This window comes from Lissotriton vulgaris, chromosome 1_1 (assembly GCF_964263255.1).
Source record: "Lissotriton vulgaris chromosome 1_1, aLisVul1.2, whole genome shotgun sequence".
Classification (NCBI taxonomy): domain Eukaryota; kingdom Metazoa; phylum Chordata; class Amphibia; order Caudata; family Salamandridae; genus Lissotriton; species Lissotriton vulgaris.
In genome coordinates, this window is record NC_141685.1 from 932,064,694 (window position 1) to 932,088,401 (window position 23,708).

The following is a 23,708-nucleotide window of genomic DNA, read 5'->3' on the forward strand; positions in this document are numbered from 1 at the left end:
AAAAAAATACTTGTGCATCTATTCACTTATCAATACAGCCACTCACACAGGCACTTATGGACCAACTCATACCAGCCACGGTCCATGCAGGTAACAGCGGTGTGGCAGTGGGGCCAGGTAAGGGGAAATTTTGAGGGACGATGCCGAGGGAAAATTAAATAAATAAATAATTTTCCCTCTGCCTCATCCCTCGAAATGCCCCCTTATCTGGGCCCATCGCCCTACCACTGTTACATGCACAGACTGAGGCTGACTCAAAAACCCATTCACAGACCCACACAAGCACTAACGCACCAACTCAGATACCCACCACACACTAAATCACCCAGTTACACAACCACACAACCACTTAGACACCCAGTTACTTACCTACACAACCACTAATACAATGAGCAAAGCTTTCATCCATAGGCAGCAATTGATGCCACTTTAACCCTCTCGGGCCAACCCAAGTAATGTCTACACCAGGTTAACATAGGTCTCTGTCAATGCCACTCTTTCTAGCACTCTCTGTCGCCCAAAACACAAAATTATGGCCCAGGATCCAGACTCCAACCATTTTGGAGACAAGAAGGAGTAGCACACAGAAAACGGCTGCAGCTGTATGGGGCAGTTTGAAAGACAGTTACAATGGAGGAAAGCAAGTAAAATATAAAAGAACATATTTGATTTGATAATGGAGATGCACAGGGAACTAAAATTAGGTAGTGATTTTAAGAAAAAATGTACTAACTCTCTGATTAACATTGTAAAAAAAAGTTACGTTGTTTGGGTGATGCTTGGAATTGCAAACATTCAACCCCCACACCTGCTACAGTTAATGTGAAGTTAGTATGCTGTTGAGGGAAAGTAGGCAGAGACTATTGGAAACAGGGTTACTATGGAAACGGAGCTAAAAGAGTGTGATGGAAGGAAACAAAAGAGTGTGGAGTGAAACTGAAAAGCAGACTGGTGTACAAAAATTGCTCAGTAGGTTATAGTGATGTTATAGTTAGGAAATAGAATTTAAGGAAACCTTAGAAATTCAGTGAAAAAAACAAATTTTATAGGGACATTAGTTAGTCTCAGACTTTACATACAAAAAAAAACAGAAATTCAGCAGTTATACGTACTTGAGCAGACTATAACTTTTATCCCTGCCATGCACTGCTTATGACCTCACATATTACATCACTCATTATATGGTCAGTGAAATCACTGTTAACATTACTGATGATATCTCAAATGGCATCTCTGATGTAGGGGTGGACAGAACTCGTGGAGTTGCACTACGAAGAATTCATAATAACGCTGTAGAATTCCGTGTAGTTCCGCTCCGTCCTAATCTGAACTCTCAGTGCCTATGGAAATTCTGTATCAAATAGTTTATATAGTTTTGTGCAGCGAAAGACTTGTTGATATACGTGGCCCAGACACACCAATAGCTAAACACATTGCGGCATGCTACTCCAATTTTGAATACAGGGTCCGGTGGGTGAAGACACAGCTGTCCAATTTTGTGCAGAGGGCAATCCAGGGCAAAAATAGAGCTCTGCCATCTCAGAAAGCCGTTACAGTGCATTGTGTGCCAGCCTGTTCTTCCCAGAGGGAGCAAGGTAGCAGCATCAGGTCCATAGAGGGATGCGAGCTGTCCCAAAGCCTGCACCCAGCCCTGACAGAGGCTCCTCCCTCTAGACAGACACTTCCCAATGCAGAAACGTACCCCTCAAAACAAGGACTGCCTCCTCGTCGCATGGCAAAACATGGGACAGTGACTTTGCACAGCCTCACATATACGCCTGTCAACCATAATGAAAGTCAGAAATGACGCTCTGTCATGTCTGTGGCTGACTGGGTGACAGGGGAGGGACCTCTCTTGTCACCCCCACTCACAACTGTGCTCCAGCCAGTGTGCTTCACAATCTTACTGTGGTGAAGGCGAGTTCCAGGCTCCTATCAGTGGCCCGGGTCCCTCCTTCTTTGCCTGCAGAATAATAGTGCTCCAGCGATTAGGGGTGTCCAGCTGACTATGGTGGATGGAGTCATTTGTATAAAAGTAGGAGAAGGTAGGGGTGGGCTGGCGGCCTGTGCCGATGAACTCTGTTACGCTATGTGGGAGGCAGTGTATTTTGCCGAACTCCGCGCTCCAAGCAGAGTGAGGAGTGAAAAAAACTCTGCAAGTTCAACGCCCACTTCTACACTAATGACATCACTGATGACATCATTCAGCAAAGCAAATTTCAGTATTCGTTATAAAATACCAGTTCATTATTTTTAAATAGGAAGAAAACACAGGTGAGGGATCTACAGCACAGAGCTGACTGTAACCTTATCAACCACTACACTAAGTTATCACCTAAGAGTTAGTTCTCAGTGGATAATCTTGTCTCTTCTGAATCTGAACCACTACTCTAAATACTACTGACCGAAGTAAAACATCTAAACATACATGCTAGTCTATTGCAAGCTACAAAACACCATTTGTGAAACCGGAAAGGGGTTTTAGTGCAAATGTCAGATTTACACAAACCACTACTCATTCCCATGGCCAGTAGGGAGGACTTAGCAGGTACGCCACTGTGTTACAAACCACAAGTAAAATTATTCTTCATCCTGGAGAAAAGTGCGACCAGAGAGGTCCGTCTGTTATAAATGTTTGCTAAAGATCCAAGGGCCATATGTACAAAGCCATTTAGCATTTCTTGCCTGAATGAATCGCTATTTTGGGCCATTAAGGAACGCTTAATATGCTTTCCATATGTACTAAAGCAGAATTGTGGTCGCAAATTGAGATTTCTACCCCGTAGGAATTGCATTTTGTGATAGGAAATCGCAAATAGGGATTTCCTATTTGCGGTTTCTTAAGCACATGTACGAAGCATTTCCTAAATGTGAAATGGTCATTTAGGAAATGCTTATATCAATGATTCCAATTTGATGGTAACCATGTGCAAAATGGAAAAAGGCACACAAAATGCTCTTTTTGCAGTGCGATGTGCAAGAACCCACCCCAAGGGCGTTGGAGTGCATTACAAGTGCACTACTTTTTTTTAGATTTAAGGGGGGTCCTTGGGCCATAGGTGTGATTGTTTTTCCAAATTTATGATTTCCTAATAGCCATTGCGACTCTATAGGAATTGCAATTTGGGTACATTCCATTTTGCATTTCCTAAATAGCAATTTCTTAGGATTCACAATTGAGGGAATGCAAAATGGAATTTTCGTACACATGGGCCTTAGTGAACAGATGAATTTATTGCAATCCACTACTACAGTCATTCATCACAAAGGAGAGAAGCCTAAGGAAGCTGGTCAGTATGTCATAAAACAAAACTATACTCACTATCACTGTGGAGTGAAGTATCAATGAACAGCTTAGACTGTCGCAAAGCACTACCGAACACATACATCAAAATGGCACGTGTCAGTGTAGCCGTTAGTTCACTGCTAAATAGTACACCTGCTTTAAAAACAGGAATACAGATCAGGTGACATATGTTTCAATTAGTATCACTCATTTGTAGTAAAGAATAGTATTTTAACTTATGCAGTAGCTTAATATATATATCTTTAATCCTCAGAAACTTTTACGAAACACTTACACTTTAAGTCTCAGAAACATTTACGAAATACATTTACTCACCTCAGTGACTGCAGGGGGGGTAAGTTAAAATTAACTAAGGTAACTATGCCTGCTGAATTGCTATGGTTTTGCCTGTGCAAAATCTGAGCCATACATATATGGTGTTTGTCGGTGCCACTGTGTAGTTATGGTTCAGCCGTACTTTACATTCAAAAAGGATTTTTGATTTATCTATAACTTTTGACCCCATAGTCAGATTTACACAAGTCTTAGTAATGTACTCAGTAATGTACTCAGTCAGCTACATTTTGGAAGGCAACATTTCATGACCATCTGTTACAAAGACGATGGAAAATAAAAGTCACTCCTGATAAAAAAGCATCTCCTTTATCACAAACTGGCAAGCTTTCCAGCTGCCATTTTAGGTGCTGGATTCAAACCCTATTTGGTCCCTGACTTTTGAGTGGGAGTCAATTTGCAGGTTTCATGTATTGTAAAAGAAAATGCAGGGGCATAAGAGACCTTACTTATAATTTAATAGGAACAATAGATGTAGCGACACTAACCCCCTGACCATAATTACCATAGATGCCACGAAGCTATTTGAACTGGGCCTATTTAAAATACATATTAAAAGAGATCAACCTAGGAGAAAATTTCTGCAGATCAATTTCACTGATTAATAAGGCCCCCCACAGCCAGAATCTTAATAAATGGCAATTTATCTAACCTAGTTACAATCCAGAGAGGCACTCGCCAGGGCTGCTAGCTATCCCCTATGCTTTTTAACCTGTACCTCAAGCCGCTGGCTGAAAAGTTTAGAACACATCCAAGTATACCTCCCTTGAAGTTCAGTGAATGTCAGAGAAAGGTGGCATTATATGCCGACGATCTCATGATGCTTACGGGTAATTTAAATATCACAATCCCGTTAATATTCAAAGAAGTACAGAAGTTCGGGCAGATTTCCGGATATGAAATACATGTAGAAAAAACTGAATGCAAGGCATGGAACTTGGGACCCTGTGTCTATCAAACAAAAAAAACAATAAGATATTTAGGAATATTAATCACTCAAGATATTGATAAGATTACAGAAACAAATCTTCATAAAATTGGGAAAGAAATACATAATTCCATAGCAGGTTGGGCATATTTACCTTTGACTCTGATCAGTAGAGTCAACTTAATAAAAAATGATGCTGTTGCCAAAAATAATCTTCTTACTACAAAATATTCCGCTGGTATTCAATGAGAAAACCTTGAAAACTATCCAGTCAAAACTAAACACCTTTATTTGGGCTTCGAAAGGATCTCAAATTTCATGGAGGAAGCTACGCAGGAAGAAAAATAAAGGAGGGTTGTGCCTCCTGGATTTAGTTTTATATGCAAGGGTATTCTCACTGAGGGCAGGTAAAATACTTATGGACTTACCAGACGGCTCGGATATTGGTGTAATGTTTAAGGAGATGCTCCTGGATGTAGAGAGAGGAAGCCATGGTTTCTTATATAAATATGGAGACCCAAGATTTTTTTTAAAGTTCACCTAAAAACATTGCACAGCTTAGTGAGCACTTCGGCCAAGATTAAGAAAACTCTAAAAATTTGCTATTTTAGCGCTCTTGCACCCATCTGGAATTCACCAGGATCGACTAAAGATGCCAACCCCTCTACTCAGGGCAGGAATTCTCCGATGGGGTCAATTAGCACCAGAAGGAATTTTGCTATTCTAGGATGAGATAAACTTATTGGTCGACAAAGGACTATCTAAATTTAATATTAGCAAATAAAAAGCTGGCATCAAACTGTTGGAATGGATGTGGGCATGCCAAATGAACTGGAAACCACACTATCAAAGAAGATCGTAAAAAAGAAAGAGGTGGTGACTCTGTACTGGCTACTTCTCGACCTGGAAGAGGCTTAATTCAAACTACCAACCGCGCTGTGGGGAGAGAACTTGCCTCGCTGCAATCTCGAAGATATATGTCAAGTATCTCACAACATTCTACACACAACAGTGCAACCTGTAAATTTAAAAAGAAATCATATATTTTGTATTCACAGCCCAGCGCCAAAGTGCCCAAAATGTTTCCAGACCAGTGCGGACGATGTTCTTATGTTTTCAATGTGCCCAAAGCTAGCTAACTTTTGGGCGGAGGTGAAAAGAGGTATGGAAGGTATTTTTGGCACAAGTGTTCAGGTAAGCATGAATGTGGTTTTCTTTGGATTGTTTCCACATTATGAGTCTATGATAGGAGGGGAAAATTGACTATGCTTATACCTGATCTTACTTGCACGAAGGGAAATCTGCAAAAAATGGGTTAAGGATATTTCTCCAACTCTTTTGGATTGGGTGATCTTTATGAATTACACGATGAAGCTGGATATAGTTAGATTAAATGAAGATAAAAAGAGTAAAAAAGACTTTTGGGGTCCATGTGAAAAATGGCTGAACAGTTTAGACCAATAGAATGAAATTAGCTTTAAAAAGTCCAATGATTAAGCCTTACACTAATTTACCCAATCTCTCTGGTTTCTGTGAGGCGCCCGAGAGATACAGAACCAATCTGTAGAGAGGCACTGATAAAGCATATCCATCTAAATACAGAGCTCTACAGTTGGTGCCATTTTGAGAAGGGGGCCGCAGGAGCAGTTTGAACTAGCTCTGAATTTATCTGATGGCAAATGAGGAAAAGAAACAACAACAAAAACATTGCAATTTCATTCGACTTCACTTAATTAGACGAATGTGTTTTAATTAGCATTGTTTCAAATATGTAGACACGCGCGCACACGCACTCACAGACACACACACGCACACGCATACACACACTCACAGTTTTCAGCCAAGATTCTGCACACAGAGAATGCCGCAGTGGAGCAAGATGTGTGCCTCTCTCTTCCTGTATTGGAAACACTGATTTAAGTATCCCTGTTTGCTACATCACGACACAAAGACAAAACATCTTCATCTCTTTGCAGGTGACCGGCTTAGCAGTCGGCCAGCCCCTTTTCACCCGGAAACGTTTGTGTGGCCCTGGTGGGTGGTTTACATGCGTCTTGAACCACTTCGTGTATTCATTCTGAATCTTCATCCTGATACCATCGTACTGGCTGTGGACGTCCTGGAGGACGCTGGTCAGGTCCGGCTGTGTTTTAACACTGCTTTTCTGTCCAAGAACATTGCTCTGGACGGTCATCCGTACCTCGTTCAACTCCTGGGTACCAATAGAAAGAAGACAGCCTGAGTTACTCATTGAAGCAGCAATAAAATTAAAATTATTCATTTATTTATGATTTGGGTATCTACTGGGTTTTAATCTGTCACCTCTACATTGCTCGTCAAAATTAACCCAAATAGATGTATTGACTTTTAAGAACAAGCAAAGCAAATCTTCTTGGCCCTTCTATAGTTAAAAGGGTTTCTCAAGCTTCAAGTAAGTAATGGGAAATATGTTCCATACATGCATCGGCATTGCAGGCCCCACTTTCACACATAGAGATGTAATGCGTGAGACGGTTAGAGAGAGTTTAAAGCTGTTGGTGTCATTGAAAGGGCCAAAGACCTTAAAAGATTGGGCTTCCTTATTATGCATTCAAGACAGTGATATATATTTGCATTTTCATTTAAGTGACTCTTGCATGTTTAACTATTATCCTTCGCCCCTCCGTTCAGTTGTGCACTAAATTATTAAATTGGACTTTAACCCTAATGCTGAACCTCCCCAGGAAGGGTGATTTTTTCAACTTTGAAATATGGGTCTACTTCTGATATTTAGCAGGACCCTATCGGACTCCCTGGACCATGGCAAAAACGTCCGAACAGTAATGGGATTCACCGTGGGATGTCAAGATGTAGAGCCTACAGACCAGCTGCAGACAGATGTGCATACCAGCACTCTCTTGCTCTTCCCCCTGAGGCTTGACCAGGCTTGGATAACTCCCTGAAGGTTGAACTTATTAGCTGAAAGCTCATCATAGAACTGGTAACTCATGTACATGTCAAGCTGACCTTCACACTCTGTATGATGACAGTCCAGATCTTCACACCCTGTATGATGAGAGTCCTGACCTTCACTCCCTGTATGATGACAGCCCTGACGTTCACTCCCTGCGATATGAAAACAGAGGACCAGCGGAGAATGTGTTTTGAAAAGCGGCCATGCTGGCCAGAGCATGTGAAGACAATGTCAGCATTAAAAGTGACACTGTCTTGCGTGGACTCTGTGTGCTGCCTTTTCCTAGAGGCCTATGCATTCCTGTAGTCACTGTGAATCATTTGTAACAATTTCTGTAATTAGCCACTGGTGTTCTGGACGAAAATATGGTTGCGCTCCCACTGCATGGCCAAGTACTCCCCTTTAGCACTTGTCTCTCACCAAATAGCAAAGTCAAGTATGCGTAGCTTACTTAAAGAGAGATGTGGGATCAGATAATCAACCTGTTAAACATCAAATAACAAGTAACAAAGTCACTGTCCAGTTCTTAACTTTTAAGAATTCGACGTTATTACACCTAAGTACAAACACACACTAATTCCATCTCTCTATCACTTTCCCTCAATCTTTCATAAATTCAGCGAACCAAGTGTATGAAAAAGGGGATCCAGGTAAAGAAAGTGCTTCAGGGTCATTGTAAAGATTTATGATGATATAGAAAGGTAGGCAACATACTATGGGGCAGATTTACAAGCCCCTTGTGACATCTTTACGGCAGTGTTGCGTCACTTCTGTGACGCAGCGGCGTTGTGAACAATGCACCACAATGCAACAGATTTACAACGTGACGCATCTAGTGAGATGCGTCACGTTGTAAAACCCTGCGCTTCATTATACCTGAGTCAGGTATAATGTATGCAGGGTAGGCGTCCCCTCGCAAGGAAGCCTCGTAAAAGTGACACAGTGAAATCTACACGATTTCACTGAGTCACTTTTACGTCCCCGCTGCGTCAAGCCCTTACGCATGCTTGTAGCAGGCGTAAGGGGTGACGCAACATGTTAGGTATAGGCCGCCCCTGAGCATTGCTGGGGTTGCGTTGCACTTTTGAAACAACTCCAGCAATGCGCCGCCCTTACGACAAAAAGTGCGACACGCATCTGACTATCCTTGACCACGGTGTGCCACATTGTAAATGCGACACATGCGTGGTGGTCCAATGGTAGTTTTACGTGGCGCATCTTTACTGGCCCATCCCTGCTAATATGCAGAGATGTGCCAGTCCTTGTAAATCTGCCCCTGTGTATCCACAGGTTGGTCACGCACGACAGATTTCCTTATCATGAATACACCATGGTTAACAGCAGAACATTCAATGACATGAAATTTACTTCTTTAGTACATATTGAGTCTACCCATATGACTGGTGTAGGATTCGTTTTTTGGGGGACTGTGAAGACTGCATTGCCTCTCCTCGTGCTTTTCCCTCACAACACAACTGAGGTTGACTGTTAACCTCCAAAGCACCACCCAATACAACGCTAATGTATGAAAAGGAGTCTGGTTTTGGACATTATCTAGTTTTACTCTGACTATTCTAATCACCTAACCCAAAACCAACACACAACCCTGCTTTCAATACATTATTGGCAGTCCTAACCCCATGTAACCAGAACACCTCCAGTAACTCATGAGCAAATATTTTTTGCCTTCAGAAACAATTTTTGTGGTGAATATTATATCTTCCCACAGATTCCTCACTTTAATATCCTCAGAACCGCGACTAGATCCATAGCATTTTTTTTTAACTGCAGCTCTCCAGCACGGCCAGCTGACGCCACACACGTCCATTTGGGGTACGCCCCACTCCAGAAGTGACATCATGGCCAAGGTGTAAGGAGCAGAACCAAAGAGACCTTAACCCCAGCAGATCACTGTGCAATCAGAACATAACCACCAGATATCTTAGAATATTATTAAGAACAACACTACACCAGAAGGGGAGGAGGAAGGGTGGCAAGAAATCTGCCAGAGGATATAGTATCCACGAAGACATCACTAAAGTTAACAAAATATTTCCTTTGCCCAAAGCAGTGACTGGAATGATTAGTGACAGTTCACCAAGAAAATTCAGCTGAACTTCTCTGACGAGCAGCCATCACTTCTTGCTTAAGCCACCAGATAATAATAACTAGCAAAGGCATTCAACAAGATCAAGTGGCCGCACAGCAACCACTGAGGCCAAGAAAGTAAAAACTACTAGTATCCCTTTAGATTGGACACCATTGTTTTAAACATTGGTCTGTCCTGGTCACAGAGCAACATATTTTAATGCAAAGTGTGTTCAACAAGAAATAGCGTAATTGGTACCATCTTTACCCTTCTTTGTGCTAGTGAAAGAACCAGTTATCTACTTAATCTTATCTCATCCATTCGATTTAATAGAAGACAACACTTCTTATGGCCATTCAATCAATCAATCAATCAATCATATCATTTGTAAAGCGCACTACTCACCTGTGAGGGCCTTAAGGCGCTGGGGTGGGGAATCCTACTACTGCTCGAAAAGCCAGGTCTTGAGGAGTTTTCTGAAGGTCAGCAGGCCTTGGGTCTGCCATAGTTGGACGGAGAGGGTGTTCCAGGTCTTGGCGGCAAGGTGGGAGAACGATCTGCCACCGGAGGCCGCGCTTCAAGAGCGGGGCACTTTGGCGAGGGCGAGGTCGGCCAAGCGGAGCTGACGGATGGGGGTGTAGAAGCTGAGTCTTCTGTTGAGGTACATTGGTCCAGTGTTGTGGAGTGCCTTGTGTGCGTGGGTGAGGAGCTTGAAGGTTATCCTCATGTTGGCCGGGAGCCAGTGCAGGTCTCTCAGGTGGGGTGTGATGTGGCTGCGGCAAGGGATGTGAGGATCAGGCATGCAGAGGCGTTCTGGATGCGTTGGAGTCGTCTCAGGAGTTTGGCCGAGGCTCCTGTGCAGAGGGCGTTTCCGTAGTCCAACCTGCTGCTGACGAGGGCCTGGGTGACCGTTCTTCTCGTTTCAGTGGGGATCCACTTGTAGATCCTGCAGAGCATGCGGAGGGTGTTGACGCAGGAGGAGGAGACGGCGTTGACCTGTTTAGTCATAGAGAGTTTGGAGTCGAGGTTGACCCCTAGGTTGCGTGCATGGTTGGTGGGTGTTGGGGCGGTTCCCAGTGCGGTTGGCCACCAGGAGTCGTCCCAGGCCGAAAGGGTGGATCTGAGGATGAGGACCTCCGTCTTGTCCGAGTTCAGCTTCAGTCAGCTGTTCCTCATCCATTCAGCGACAGCCTTCATTCCTTCGTGATGGTTGGTTTTGGCGGTGTGGGGTTACTTGGTGAGGGAGAGGATCAGCTGGGTGTCATCGGCGTAGGAGATGATGTTGAGGTTGTGACCATTTTGTCTAGTGCTCCTCTTCTTTGGAGGTAGGAGAAGATAAAAAGAAACATGTAGGAGTTATGGACTGACCCATGTAGAAGTGGGACAGCACTTTAGGCAGAAAAGAGGCATAGGTATGTAGGACCAACTACTCCAGGTAAAATACTGTAAATGGTGGACAGACCTGCAGGGTCTGCAATTCTTAAATCCTGCTGGCAGTAGTAATTGTGAGCAAAGAGGCTGTTTTTCAGTGTTAAAATATTAAGGGATCAGCTGTGTATTGGTAATATTGGTGATACCATAAGGTTATTCAGAACAAAGTTTAAATTCTACTGCAGAACCACAAAAGGGGTGGGAGAAAACATACAATAATCCCTTCAAGGAACATGCCACAAAGGGCAACCTGAACAAGGAAGACTTGTCAAGGAGACACAAGATGAAGAACAATTTAACCATGTATCCTTTCACAGTAGAGACCTCCAAACCAGGGAAAGCACAGAGTGCAGAACATCTCACAAGCAAGTCTCAAAGGGGTTGAAGCTTGTGACCAATAACTCAATTCAATTTCAAATCTTTATTTCAGTCACAAGACCATAAAAGATATGCACATAAATGTTACATCATTAAAACCAAGTGATAAACACATTTTTAAGAGCATAAAATAAAAAACCAAAATGGTTCAAAATGAATTTAAAAGACAGATTCACTCAATCGAGGGTTGATGGGTTAAGTCTACCTCCCCAATCCCTTTAGCAATCTAGCACGTGTAACCCACATTGCAGTTAAACATTTTGACATTGCCAAGACAGTTACCGGGGATAAGTCAGTTTTTAAAACTCTATAAGCTGGTAGGAGTTGTCTGAAACCCCAGTTTTTGAGCAGCGGGACGATCCAGTACTTTCTGCTTTTCCTATAAGCTGGGCACATAAATACTGCATGCACTTCGGTCTCCTGTATGTTGGCACATGCAGGACATGTCCCGGTACTGGATTGACTCGTCCATCCTTTGGTAAAGGACCCCAAAGCTAATGTCCCATACCTCCACTGCAAGAATAGTTTCCTTGTTGAGGGAGGCATGATATCATTCAATACACATTCCATAGTAAAAGTGTCTTTGGATTGAATAAAATGGAAAGTTAGGGATCCTTCACGGACATTGTCCAGTGCTCCGGCAAGCATATAGTCATAAGTTCTAGACAGCATCTTCCTCGAGATACTGATGCTGGCTCTCTCAGGATCTGCCCATAGTCCTGGGATTCCAAGGGACTCACACATGTTCTTTATGTAACTTAACCATGGTATACTGCTTACTTTTGGCGCAGCTAAAAATTCCTGGAGCTCCGCTCTGTAGGTTGTCAGCTCCTGGGTGCTCCATAGGCGGCGCCAAAAAGCCAGTGGTTTGAGGCCAAGTTCCTCGGTAATTGGCCTCACGCCCAGATCCAATCTTAGGGGCAAAAGTGGTGTACTACAGGGGAGGGATGTTAGTTGCCTTAAGAACTTATTTTCGGCAGTTAACAAGCTTTGGGATGGAACGTGGCCCCATAGCTCTCCTCCATAAGTAACTGCCCCCGAGCCTGTACTTTGTAGATTTGAATTGCTGGACCAAGTGGGCGGTAAGTAGATTTGCCAGCAATTCTTAGAATACCACCCGCCCTCTGAGTCAATTTCATGGTCGATTTGGCTTGATGGGTCTCACACGTCAAGTTTTGGTTAAGAGTTATCCCCAGGTACTGGAATGTCTTCACTCTTTCTAAGCTTACTTCTCCCAGCTTTGGGTTTTGGCGGTTGGTCGGCATTGGGTTTAAAATCATGAATTTAATTTTCTGCGGGTTAACTTCTAGTCCCCTTTCCTCGCAGAAGCCCAGAAACCCTTCTAACACCCGCTGGATGCCCATAGGGGATTTGGACAGCAGCAGGGTATCATCCGCAAACATTATTGCGGGGACCCTGCTGCCGCACAGTTTTTGGGCATCAATATTGGCAATCCTAGTCAGGTGCTCTATTACCCCGTTCACGAAGAGGCAAAACAGGGTCGGTGCGAGCACGCAGCCCTGCCTCACCCCTCTTCCAACGGGGAACCTTTTAGTTAGAATGCCGTTGTTCCCGCACCTGACTTGTGCAAAGTTGTTTAGGTGTAATTTGATGAGGATTGCGAGAATGTCTTTTGGGACCCCCAAATCCTCCATAACCGTCCACAACCTGGATCTAGGCACCAGATCGAAAGCGGCACGCAGATCCACGAAGACCGTGTACAGCGCGCCGCCCTCGATCAGCGCTGTCCTCCAGTAGATGAGGCTCAGTCTGAAGACTTGGTCGACCGTTGAGACCCCCCTCCTGAATCCCGCTTGGTAAGGGCTCAAAGTGTTGGTTTCCTCCAGCCAATTCTGGAGCCTATCCAGCACCAGCCTCCCAAAGAGCTTTTGAGAGACATCGATTAGACTGATGGGGCGGTAGTTGGCTGGGAGCAGTGGGGATCCCTTTTTGAATATGGGGACTACCTCTGCTCCCAGCCAAGTGTCCGGTACCCTCATTCCTCCCAGAACCGCATTAAAAATTTGCGACAAGTATGGTGCCCAAATCCCCGGCTCCTGCTTTTATAGGTCGCCTGGTACCCCGTCCAGGCCAGGGGCTTTGCCCGCTGACAATCCTTCAATGGCTTTCTGAACCTCTCTTATTGTGAAGGGTTCGCATTCTATGGCAGCCTCCAGGGTATATGGATTATGGATCGTGGCTTCCTCTTCTAAAGCATATAGGGACTCAAAATGGGATTGCCACAAACTCGGGGCGATGTTTGGCTCGATAGCTGAGGGAAGATCTTCCGAGCCATGATTTACAAATCGCCAAAATTTACGGGAATCCCTATTCCCTAAGGCACCCAAGAGTTTCTCCCAGTGGGCCTCGTCCCATTCCACCCTTGCATTTTCCAGGAGTTTCTTATGTGACCTTCTTCTAAGTTGTATTTCCTCCCTACTATAGCCCGCCTTGATAGCTAGCAGGAGGTCGCATTTAGACTTACGGCACGCGGAATTGTACCAGGTCTTTTTGCTATTCCCACCACGTCTATCATTTCCCTTGTTAAAGAGGTCTGCCTCCATTAAGTTAATAAGATCTTCATGGGTTTGCCACAGTTGAGCTCTAGTTTCTTCGTTGAAGGGGCCTTCCCCGTGGGCAAATGTCTCTTCCAATGCTGGCGTGATTTTGGCATAGAGTTTTGGCAACTTATCATCACGTGAGATCAGTTTCTCCCACCTCACTCTCCTTCTGTTATTCTCGAGTGCCAGCCCTGTCTTTGGCCTTTGTTTGGTCGGTCCCTCAACCGAAATGCCTGGGATGGCATAATCAAGTTCTAGGGCGTTATGGTCGCTGTCCAATCTGTCTATTATCTTAAAGTCGATAACCTGTGACCATGAAGACATTTGGACTAAGACATAATCCAGTCTAGATTCACTTCCAGTTTTGTTAAATGTGAATTTACTTGGGACGTCTGATTTCGTGCGGCCATTACACGCCCTGAGGCCATGATTGAGTGTGAGAGCTGTTATCTGCAGGGCGAGTGGGGTCCGCGCCCTTGCGGGGGGTGCCATCGTTGCCGGAACCAGCCATCTTGAATCCTCCTCTTGGGAGGGTCCATCAAGAAGGCCAGGCAACGGCTCGAACTGTGCATTTAGATCACCTACCACCAAGTAGGGAAGTTCCTTGGGAATTTGGCTCAAGAACACAGAAAGTTCTTCAATTGTGCTTGATTCTCTAGATGTGGGCATGGGTTTCGAATAGACGTTTATTAGTACAAGTTTATGGGAGTTAGGCCATTCTATCTGCACCGCCAGAATATCATCGGAGTCCACGTTTAAGACGGTAGCATTGCAGCCCAAATGGGTAGCCACCCAGGTTGCCAGGCCTCCCGAGGGTCTGCCTCGTCCTCCCCACTTCGCGGGTTTCGTGAAGACTACAAAGCCATGGCGAGTATGTTCTACTCTTGCCCAGGTTTCTTGGAATAGGCAGATGCTTCTCGAGTTAGTAAAGGAAACCCATTCCTCACATTCTAACTTACTGGCCAGGCCCGCCACGTTCCACGAAATCAGGTTCAGTGATAGTGGTCTTATTGATTCCTGTGGTTCGTTTCTTACCGGGTTTGGCTTTGGGGGTCCTAATTTGACCTCATCCCTCATTCCATCCCCATTGATTTTAGCCGGGGTCTCTTCTAGCGGGCAGATTGAATCTTGGCTAATTGCCTGGGTTTTCAGGGCAGCCCTGTGTTCCCCTTGTAGCGGGGAGTCTTCCGAGTGTGGAGACCTATCCCTTTTGGAGTTTACTAGGGGCAGCTCACTAGTCGCCGGCTCTGGTAGTCAATCGACCAAGTCAAGATTGCTATATCTGTTGTAGGTCGGAAGATAACCGAACTGAGGTTTTGTGTATGACCATGGGATTCCTCCCCGTCTTCCCCCCCAGCCGCCTTCAGACCTATTTCTCCTATTGACAAGCTCCCACCCTTCTTCCTCATCATAGGGTCGGAGGTACTCTTTTGCCATTTGCCTGTTATAGTTTTCTCCTCTCGCACTTCCCCCCCACCCCCACCCCCTTCTTCTACCAAAGCCCCAGCTCTCCTCCTCATCACGCACTGGCAAATTATTAGCGATAATGTGTCCATTGTGGTGATTGTCCCACCCATCTCTCCTATTGGACTCCCACTCCTCCCTCTTCTCTTGCTGGAACCCCCATCCCCGATTGTCTGCTACATAGGCACTTGAAGGGTAGAAAAATGAGAGAGGTAAGGGCTGGATGGGGCTATCCTGGTCGTGGGAGGACCAGCTGCATATATAAGCAGCTGTGTCAATGTCCCTGAACCTAACCAGGATGCAATCCCCTGCAATTGTTTTCCTTTGATTACCTACCCAAGCAGCTCTCCGCACCGTGAGGATTGCACCTGTTATGCTAGATGGGAGAGGTCTATATTTGGACAACCAATCGATGGCCTTGTTTTTAAGGGAGGAGCTGTCTCTGTAGTATTGGGTTTTAACTCGGGTACCCCAGCTAGTATTATTGTGTAGGGGGCTGCCTTAGGCGGAAGATTCACAGTTTTGTTTGGGGGGATATTTTTTTTCGTGTTGGCTGGTGGTGGCTGATCTTTCTGTGGTTGACTAGGAGTAGTAGTATTATTGGTCTTGGAGTCTGTTTTATGAACGGGGGGCGATTGACAGTGATTGACAATTGTTAGGTGCGGCAGTGGTTTTCCCGTTCGGTTGTTGGGGAGTTTTGTTTTGGGTTGTTTTATGTTGGGCATTTTGTGTGGAACCTATAGCTTTCTCCTTCAGTGTCGTTACTAACTGAGGGGTCTTGCCAGCTAGTGGTTCCAGCCCCCCTGTATTACCCTTCCTTTCTGGTTTTATCGAATCAGCCAGCTGTACTGTGGATTTTTCTATATTGATCAGCCTATCTTCTATTTTTATTAGGCGAGCTTCTAGCGGACTTAGGAGGGACCTAATAAGTGCGCCTATATCCGCCAGTGTGATTTCCTCACTAGAGGGATCCAATATGGAATTATTAGGCAAGGGTACTGGGTCCAATGCTACTCTTTCAGGGGGTGGAGCCTCATCTCCTTCCACTGGCAAGACACTCAAGATGTTTTCACCCCTCACAGAAATATTTCTTTCAGTGATGGACTTAGGGGTTTTTGGTTTCTTCCCCCCCTTGGTAGCCCCACCTCTCCCTCTTTTTGGGATGGCACCTTCCTTTGCCCCCCTTGTACGATCGAGGATGTTCTCACTTGGGACATCTGATGTTGTGTCTTGGGGGGGTTAGAGATAACAATATGTGGTGTCTGTGTATTAGGAAGGGTCAATAAGCTCATATCATCAAGATCAGATTTAGTGAGAGACTGGTTTGCCCCTGTCACCCCCACGGTATGATCTGTAAGGGTTTCCCCTCCCCTCCGGTGTTTTGGCTAGGGCAAGCGGACCCATTGAGGACCTCCGCACCCAGTCGATTTCCTGGGAGATCCGTCGTTCAAGTACTTCGATATCTTCTATCAAGAGTGCGCCGGCCTTTACAAAATAATTATCGATTGTACCTTGGGCTGCTCCTGCCGCATCCATAGATGATTTGCTTCTAGTTTGCCGCATAGACATTCCCAGTTTCAGGTAATCCAATGCTCTGCTCTGGCGAGTCGGGTGTGCTTGTCCGGGCAGGGGGGGTGGCCCGTCCTCCCTCGTCCTCGAACGGCCTCAAACCGCCCGCTCTTTGCCCGGTCTTCGCCCGCGCTTCCGTCCGCACGCGTCCCGCGTTCGCGTCAGGGGGCTGGGCTAAGTAGGAGGAGGGGGGCGGGAAGAGGCACCAGGTGCGCGCGATGTTCTGGCGCAAGCACCTCTAGTCCTCGCAGTCCCGCTCCCAGTGTCAGAGGCGTAGGCTCCCCACAGCAAGGTTGGTAACCGAGCACACGGGCTCCCAGGTTACAAGTCAGAGTTCAAATGGAAGATGAAAGTCAAAGCAGGGAAGGCTTCTGCAACGCACGACTACGAGCGGCACCGGAGAAGCGGGGGCCGCGAGTCGTTATATGGTCCACAGGGAGGAGCGGGCGGGAAGAGGCACCAGGTGCGCGCGATGTTCTGGCGCAAGCACCTCTGGTCCTCGCAGTCCCGCTCCCAGTGTCAGAGGCGTAGGCTCCCCACAGCAAGGTTGGTAACCGAGCACACGGGCTCCCAGGTTACAAGTCAGAGTTCAAATGGAAGATGAAAGTCAAAGCAGGGAAGGCTTCTGCAACGCACGACTACGGCACCCGGGAAGCGGGGGCCGCGAGTCGTTATATGGTCCACAGGGAGGAGGGGGCGGGAAGAGGCACCAGGTGCGCGCGATGTTCTGGCGCAAGCACCTCTGGTCCTCGCAGTCCCGCGCCCAGTGTCAGAGGCGTAGGCTCCCCACAGCAAGGTTGGTAACCGAGCACACGGGCTCCCAGGTTACAAGTCAGAGTTCAAATGGAATACCCTAGCTAAGAGCTTGATACAAGGAATTCCTAGTTTAGAAAGGTTTTCAAAAGTTTATTCTTGTTGCATCAGGATGGAATTCTCATTCATGATCTTTGATGTATAGGTAGCTGAGTCACCCTCCCACACATTCAAATACCTGCCTCACAAACTGCCACTGTAAAATCCTGATACATTTGTTACAAATTCATGGTCTCCTAGCACAGGGCAAAAGATCTCTCTCCCCTTTGTGTTGAGGTAGTGGACTGTAGTAATGTTGTTCATGAGGACAGCAGAGCAAGATATGGAATGAATAAAAACCTTTAGACACTTTTAGAGCTAAGTGGATGGCCCAAAGTTCCAGCAAGTTGATGTGTAGTCATGGTTTTGCCAGAAACATACAGCCCCAGTCTGTAGTATCCTCCAGATGCGGTCTGAGGCCCTCTGAGGAGGCATTTGTTGTAACAGTAGTCTGCACCAGAGGAGGGCATAAGGAGAGGGGCACATTCACCAGGAGAGATTTTAAAGGACAGTTATCCACACCAGCAGAAAGGGTCTTCTTATGTAGACATCACTACCACATAAGGCACCAGTGGAGGAACGACATCCTTCACAAGACATGCTGCACCAAGAGTATACAGAAGGCACTCAAGTACCATAGCAGAAGACTGTCAGAACAGGAATAGACGTTGGAGTGTGAAACATCAGGATCATAGTTCAAATGCCGAGATACTATGAGGAAGAGGAAAGTCTCTTATGCAGGTTGCATTCAGAATAACCACATTGAAGGCCAGGCTATATATCGGAGTTAGCTATGACTTCTTTAGGCAGATAGACCGAAGACAAAGGAAGAACAAGGTGCATAACAAATAGTCTAAATCCAATGTGGGGGGCACTTCCTTTGCCAGGCAGTTATCCTTGTACAGATTGAAGGAAGTTGTTAACACTGTGGAGGCCCAAAGGCAATTTAAATTGACAGTATTGGGAGCACACTGTGAATAGAAAATAACAATCAGTGGACCCAAAGGTTTTGGGTGAAAGCAGGCATCCTGGAGTATGCAGGGACACAATTAAATTATGTGCTTTCAAGTCTAGGAGGACTGACTCAGGGACTTAATCCTAATCTTGTCCTGGCAGACACAAAGGTGCATAAACCTCACTGCATCTATGTTGAGGAGCAGAAAGTAGAGGGAATACAAATCTGCACACCTCTCCACTTTCGGCCAAGGGTGTAACACATGCCCCTGCAGCCTCTGAGAAGCAGGGGGCCTCCAACTCTGCAGGTAGCCCCTAACCCTTGAGGGGGGCCTGATTGAACCTATGGCACATTGGCATCTTTGAGGTATGGGGAATTCGGGGGCCCTTGTCACATTTGCAGGGCCCCTCCATCATTTTGTGTTACGTCTCTGCTTTAGGCACAATTTCTATGACCTCTTTCTGTAACAAGGTCAGGACATGGAAGGCATGGGTATGGTAACACTTCCTAGTGGGTGGTTGATGTTCTGTAGCAGTGAGCAAACATAGGAGGACTTAACCCTTGCAGATCAAATGGAGGACCCTACAATCTCTGGTGATGGACTCCCAATGGCTCACAAAATCAGAGACCTTCTCCCTGACCAAATGTTGATGGTGCAGAACGGGCAAATCAGAGCATCTGATGAACGAGGCAAATAACATAATCCACACTACTAGAGTAAAAAAGGATTGCACCCTATCGAGTCAAGATGTTTCCATTGAATCAGTGTTTAATTTGTTAAAGATTAAGTGCTGGGACCCAGAGATTTGCTTAGAAGCATGGAGTCAGCACTATCAAGGGTTGGGCCTCCAAATACCCAGGATTTCCAATATTGCTTCCACCTTCTGCTTCTTAAATCCACCACTATATACTCCTTTTCCACCCCTTATTTCTCACTTTGTCACTCTTTTCTGTCTTTCTCTGCCTCCTTCATTCTCCTGTTTGTGTTTTTCTCTCTCTTGCTCTAAATCAAAAGCTGTTGAGGAAAAATAAATGTCCACTCCCAAAAATTGATGTTGTAGAGCCCCACCTGCAACCACCAGTTCCAGGTAAACACTGTGATTCTTGGTTTCAAGTGGGGTAGGGAAAGAGTTGAGGTTCAGTTTCACAAAAAAATGCTTGAATCACCAGACTTAACGGAGAAGGCTGTGAGAACAACAACTTCAGGTTGGATGGCAAAAGCCAGTGATGGTGGGCAATTTGTTTATTAATTGAGAGACCCATAAGGTGCCCCTGTGGGTCTTTTCAAGTCAAGCATAGATCGTTGGGACCCCATAATTACGCAACATCTAAATGTCACCTCAAATGAGCATATCCCTCCTTTATGGAAAAAGCCTGTAATCATCATGTTTTTTTTTTTTTTAAAAGGGAACAAGCAGACCTAGCCTGTTACCACCCTATTTCCTTAATAATTCCTGAAGTGAAGATTGTAGGTAGGGTACTGAGAAACACCTGTTGGACTGGGCAGAGAAAGAGAAGGTTATTTCTGATATCCAGTATGGTTTTAGACTGGGTACAGGCGTGATAGAAAAGAACCTCAACCGTTACCTCCTGATCTCTAAGTACACCCTCGTGAAGGAGGAGTCTATTCATGGACCTCATTACAGCCTTCGACTCTGTTGACAGAATGAAATTATGGGCTGTGCTGGTGGCCATGGGGGTAGATGAAGCCCTTTTTTCCTTTTTATTTGACTTACACTCAGGGTTGGTAGTCTCTGTGAAGTTTGGCTCAAATGGTGAATGCACCACAGACTTTCAGTTGGGGAGTGATTTTTTGGTCACTCCCCAACTGAAAGGACTGTATCGTAGAAACTATGCTTTTTATTTTGTATATGAATCTGTCAGACTCATTCTTGATGTCCCAGGGTAAGGATGTCCCTATGGTTGGGAAAAAGTTGGTCACAGCTTTACTGTATGCTTATGATACTGTTTTAATAGTGCGTACAACTAATGATTTCATTGATCGTTTTGTTATCTTTGTGGGCAACATATGCCTAAAAACGAATCTGCCTAAAAAGTATACAATGGAGTTGGGGCCAAAAAGTGTCAAGACTAAAACCCTTTCAATCCTAGGTCAGCCTATTAGTAATATAGATGTGTTTACGTATTTGGGCAATAAGTATTGATACCTCCTTGAGGCGGCTTAGGCCCATGAATGAATGAACAAACAAACGAATGAAAAGGATTTATTAAGCGCAAACGCCTGCCTGAGGGCGTTATGGCACTGCAAAAGACAGGAAGGTGAGAGTTTGGTCTCCTCTTAATGGGCAATGATCTAATTTTAAAGAGCGAGTCTCTTATTGCTGGACAAAAAGCCAGGTTTTCAGAGATTTCCTGAAAACAGATAGAGAAGGAACTGTTTCAAATTCAAAAGGTAGGCTATTCCAGAGTAGGGTGGTGGACCTGAAAAACCTAGCCAGGCCTTACTGGAGGGTCCTTACTGGGCATGTACCACCTCAGTGTGTCCCTAAAAAAGTGATGGGCCTTGGCCCTGCAGCGTATTATCAGCCTCACAGAGGGCTTTGAACCTGATGTGCTGTCTGTTCAGCAGCCAATGAAGTTTCCTAATAGCTCCCCTTGCTGAATCAAATTTAGGGATTTTAAGAAGGAAACTCACCTCAGAATTCTGCAGGGTTTGCAGTTTCTTCCGAGAGCTTGTCGAAAGAATGAGATATAGACTGTTGCAGTAGTTGAGTCTTGCAAATACAAGAGAAATTACTACTGTCTTCAAGAGCTCAAAGGCCAGATATATCTCTTTTTTAATACTAATCTCAGTAAGCAGAACGAGGCGGATGTAACTCTGTTAACTTGTTCTTTGAGCTTCAGCTCCTTATCTAGCAAATTTCCTATTTTTTTGATTTTAGGTACTAGGGTGGGGAGGGAGCCTAGTTCCGGTGGCCATCATATAGGTGTCCAAAAGGATGAATTATTGGCAAAAAGGATGACCTCTCTTTTTGCAGAATTTAATTTCAGGCAGTTACCATCCATTCAGTTGCCCACCTTTCTCATACATGTCCTAAAGGTATCGCCAGAGTTGACCTTATCCTTTGACAGTGACGCAGCAAATGCGTGCCATCTGCATAGGATGCTAATGAGAGGCCAAATGATTTTATAAGCTTAGCTAATGGCGTTAGATATAAGCTGAACAACGTCAGGTTCAGCGATGATCTCCGTGGCACTACACAGTGCAAGGAACAAGATTTAGAGATGAACTTGCCTAAAGCACCCTCTTCTGCCTGTTCTCAAGGAAGGACTGTAGGAGAGCAAGTGCATGTCCTCTACCCCCCAGCTTCCACATACAGGCAACCAAAATAACATGGTTGACCATATCGCAAGCCGCAGAAAGGTCCAAAAGTACCTATGTCGCACTCCCTCCTCTGTGCAGAGTTTCTCGCATTTCCTCTGTAGCTACTACCAGCGCAGATTCAGCGCATTAACTCAGTAATGAATCTTTATAGTCCCAACAGTGGCTTTTGGTTTTGAAATTTGGGGCTATAAGGCTTGTTGACCCATCCAAGTTGGCGATCACAATCTTCTGTGCCCGCTGAGATGGTGTATGATGAATTGAACACAGGGTTTATTTCTGATTATATACATTTTCGCCCTATAATCTTGTGGTTATCCGTATGGTTAACGCGGAGTTAGAATTTAATGGAACAATTGTATCAGATTATCTGGAGCCGGTCAGAACCTATGAATTCCCCGATTCCATTATGTTAACGGAACCTTTGGCGACGTCGGCAGAACCGAGCTGTTTACTATCCCAGATTCTATCTCTAAAGCTGATGTCCCATGGGTAAAGGTGGCATTTTGTGCCTTTGTGCAGAGAAAAAGGGAGAAACAGCCTTGGTTTAAAAATCGATGTAGAAATTATGATATGGTCAAAACCCTTGGCAAACCCGAATTGTATTTAACCCTAGATATGCCTGCTTTGCATAGACGCCTTTTGACTTACTTATGTTTTAACATGTTCCCACAAATTTAATTTGGTTGGCATGAACCTTCAGAGCCTGTGATTCGCACATGTACCATGTCTGTTGCACTAGACACTTTACACATTGTGCTTATTTATCCTAAATTTGAAAATCAGCGTCATACATTTATACGACCTCTTCGTCTGCCACTGAATTTTAAACAAGTGCTACCAGATTTATTTTACCTTTAGTTATTAGATAATGATACAGTAAGTTTTTATGTATCTTGGTTTTTGGCAGGGATATTTTGTTCCACCGAATGAATTGTGTTGTTTAGAGTCTATTTATGAGTATGGTATTTGGATCGGTTTATATGATTTACAGTGAGAAATCAAATAAAGAGAAATGTTGACTTTGACTTGGAGAGACTCATAAGGGTTTTATCATGCAACAAGCACTGGTTCCAACCAGGAAAGATGGAAGGACAGAAAAGGTCAGAAGAGGTCACAGAAGACAGTTATAGGATCTTCATAAGAATTTGGAATCTACAGACTTAATGGCCAATTCTAGCACCCCTGTTGCTTTATGGAAAACAGCTGTGAAACAGCAAACTTCCTCTGAGAGAGGGCCCAAAGGATAAGAAGTCTCACCTTTTGGTTTCAGCAAAGGCCAGCATTTGTACATTAAGGAGGAGGGAACGTTATCAGTCTCCTAATAATCCTTATCAGTGCACCAGGGTAGCATCAGAATCTCAGAATAAGGCTTCCTCCATACCTGCAAATCTCTGGGCAGAATGTATGCAAGGAGCTGGTATTTAAAGAATGCTCTTAACTCCTCACTAGCCACCTGAAAATTGTCAACCAATTTCAAGGCCTGCGACAATGCTGAACTTTATTCTGACAGTGGTCTCAGAAACAAAGCCGAAATTGTCTTTG

General features: G+C 44.9%; 1 protein-coding gene across 1 annotated transcript in view; it reads right to left on the bottom strand.

Moving 5' to 3' along the window:
- LOC147748201 (uncharacterized) overlaps positions 1-23,708 on the bottom strand; it is a 334,565-nt gene that overhangs the window by 237,286 nt on the left and 73,571 nt on the right. The window contains exon 4 of the mRNA XM_086959115.1: positions 6,616-6,780. Coding sequence (XP_086815241.1) covers positions 6,616-6,780 — 165 coding nt within the window. The remainder of the gene's footprint in view (positions 1-6,615; positions 6,781-23,708) is intronic.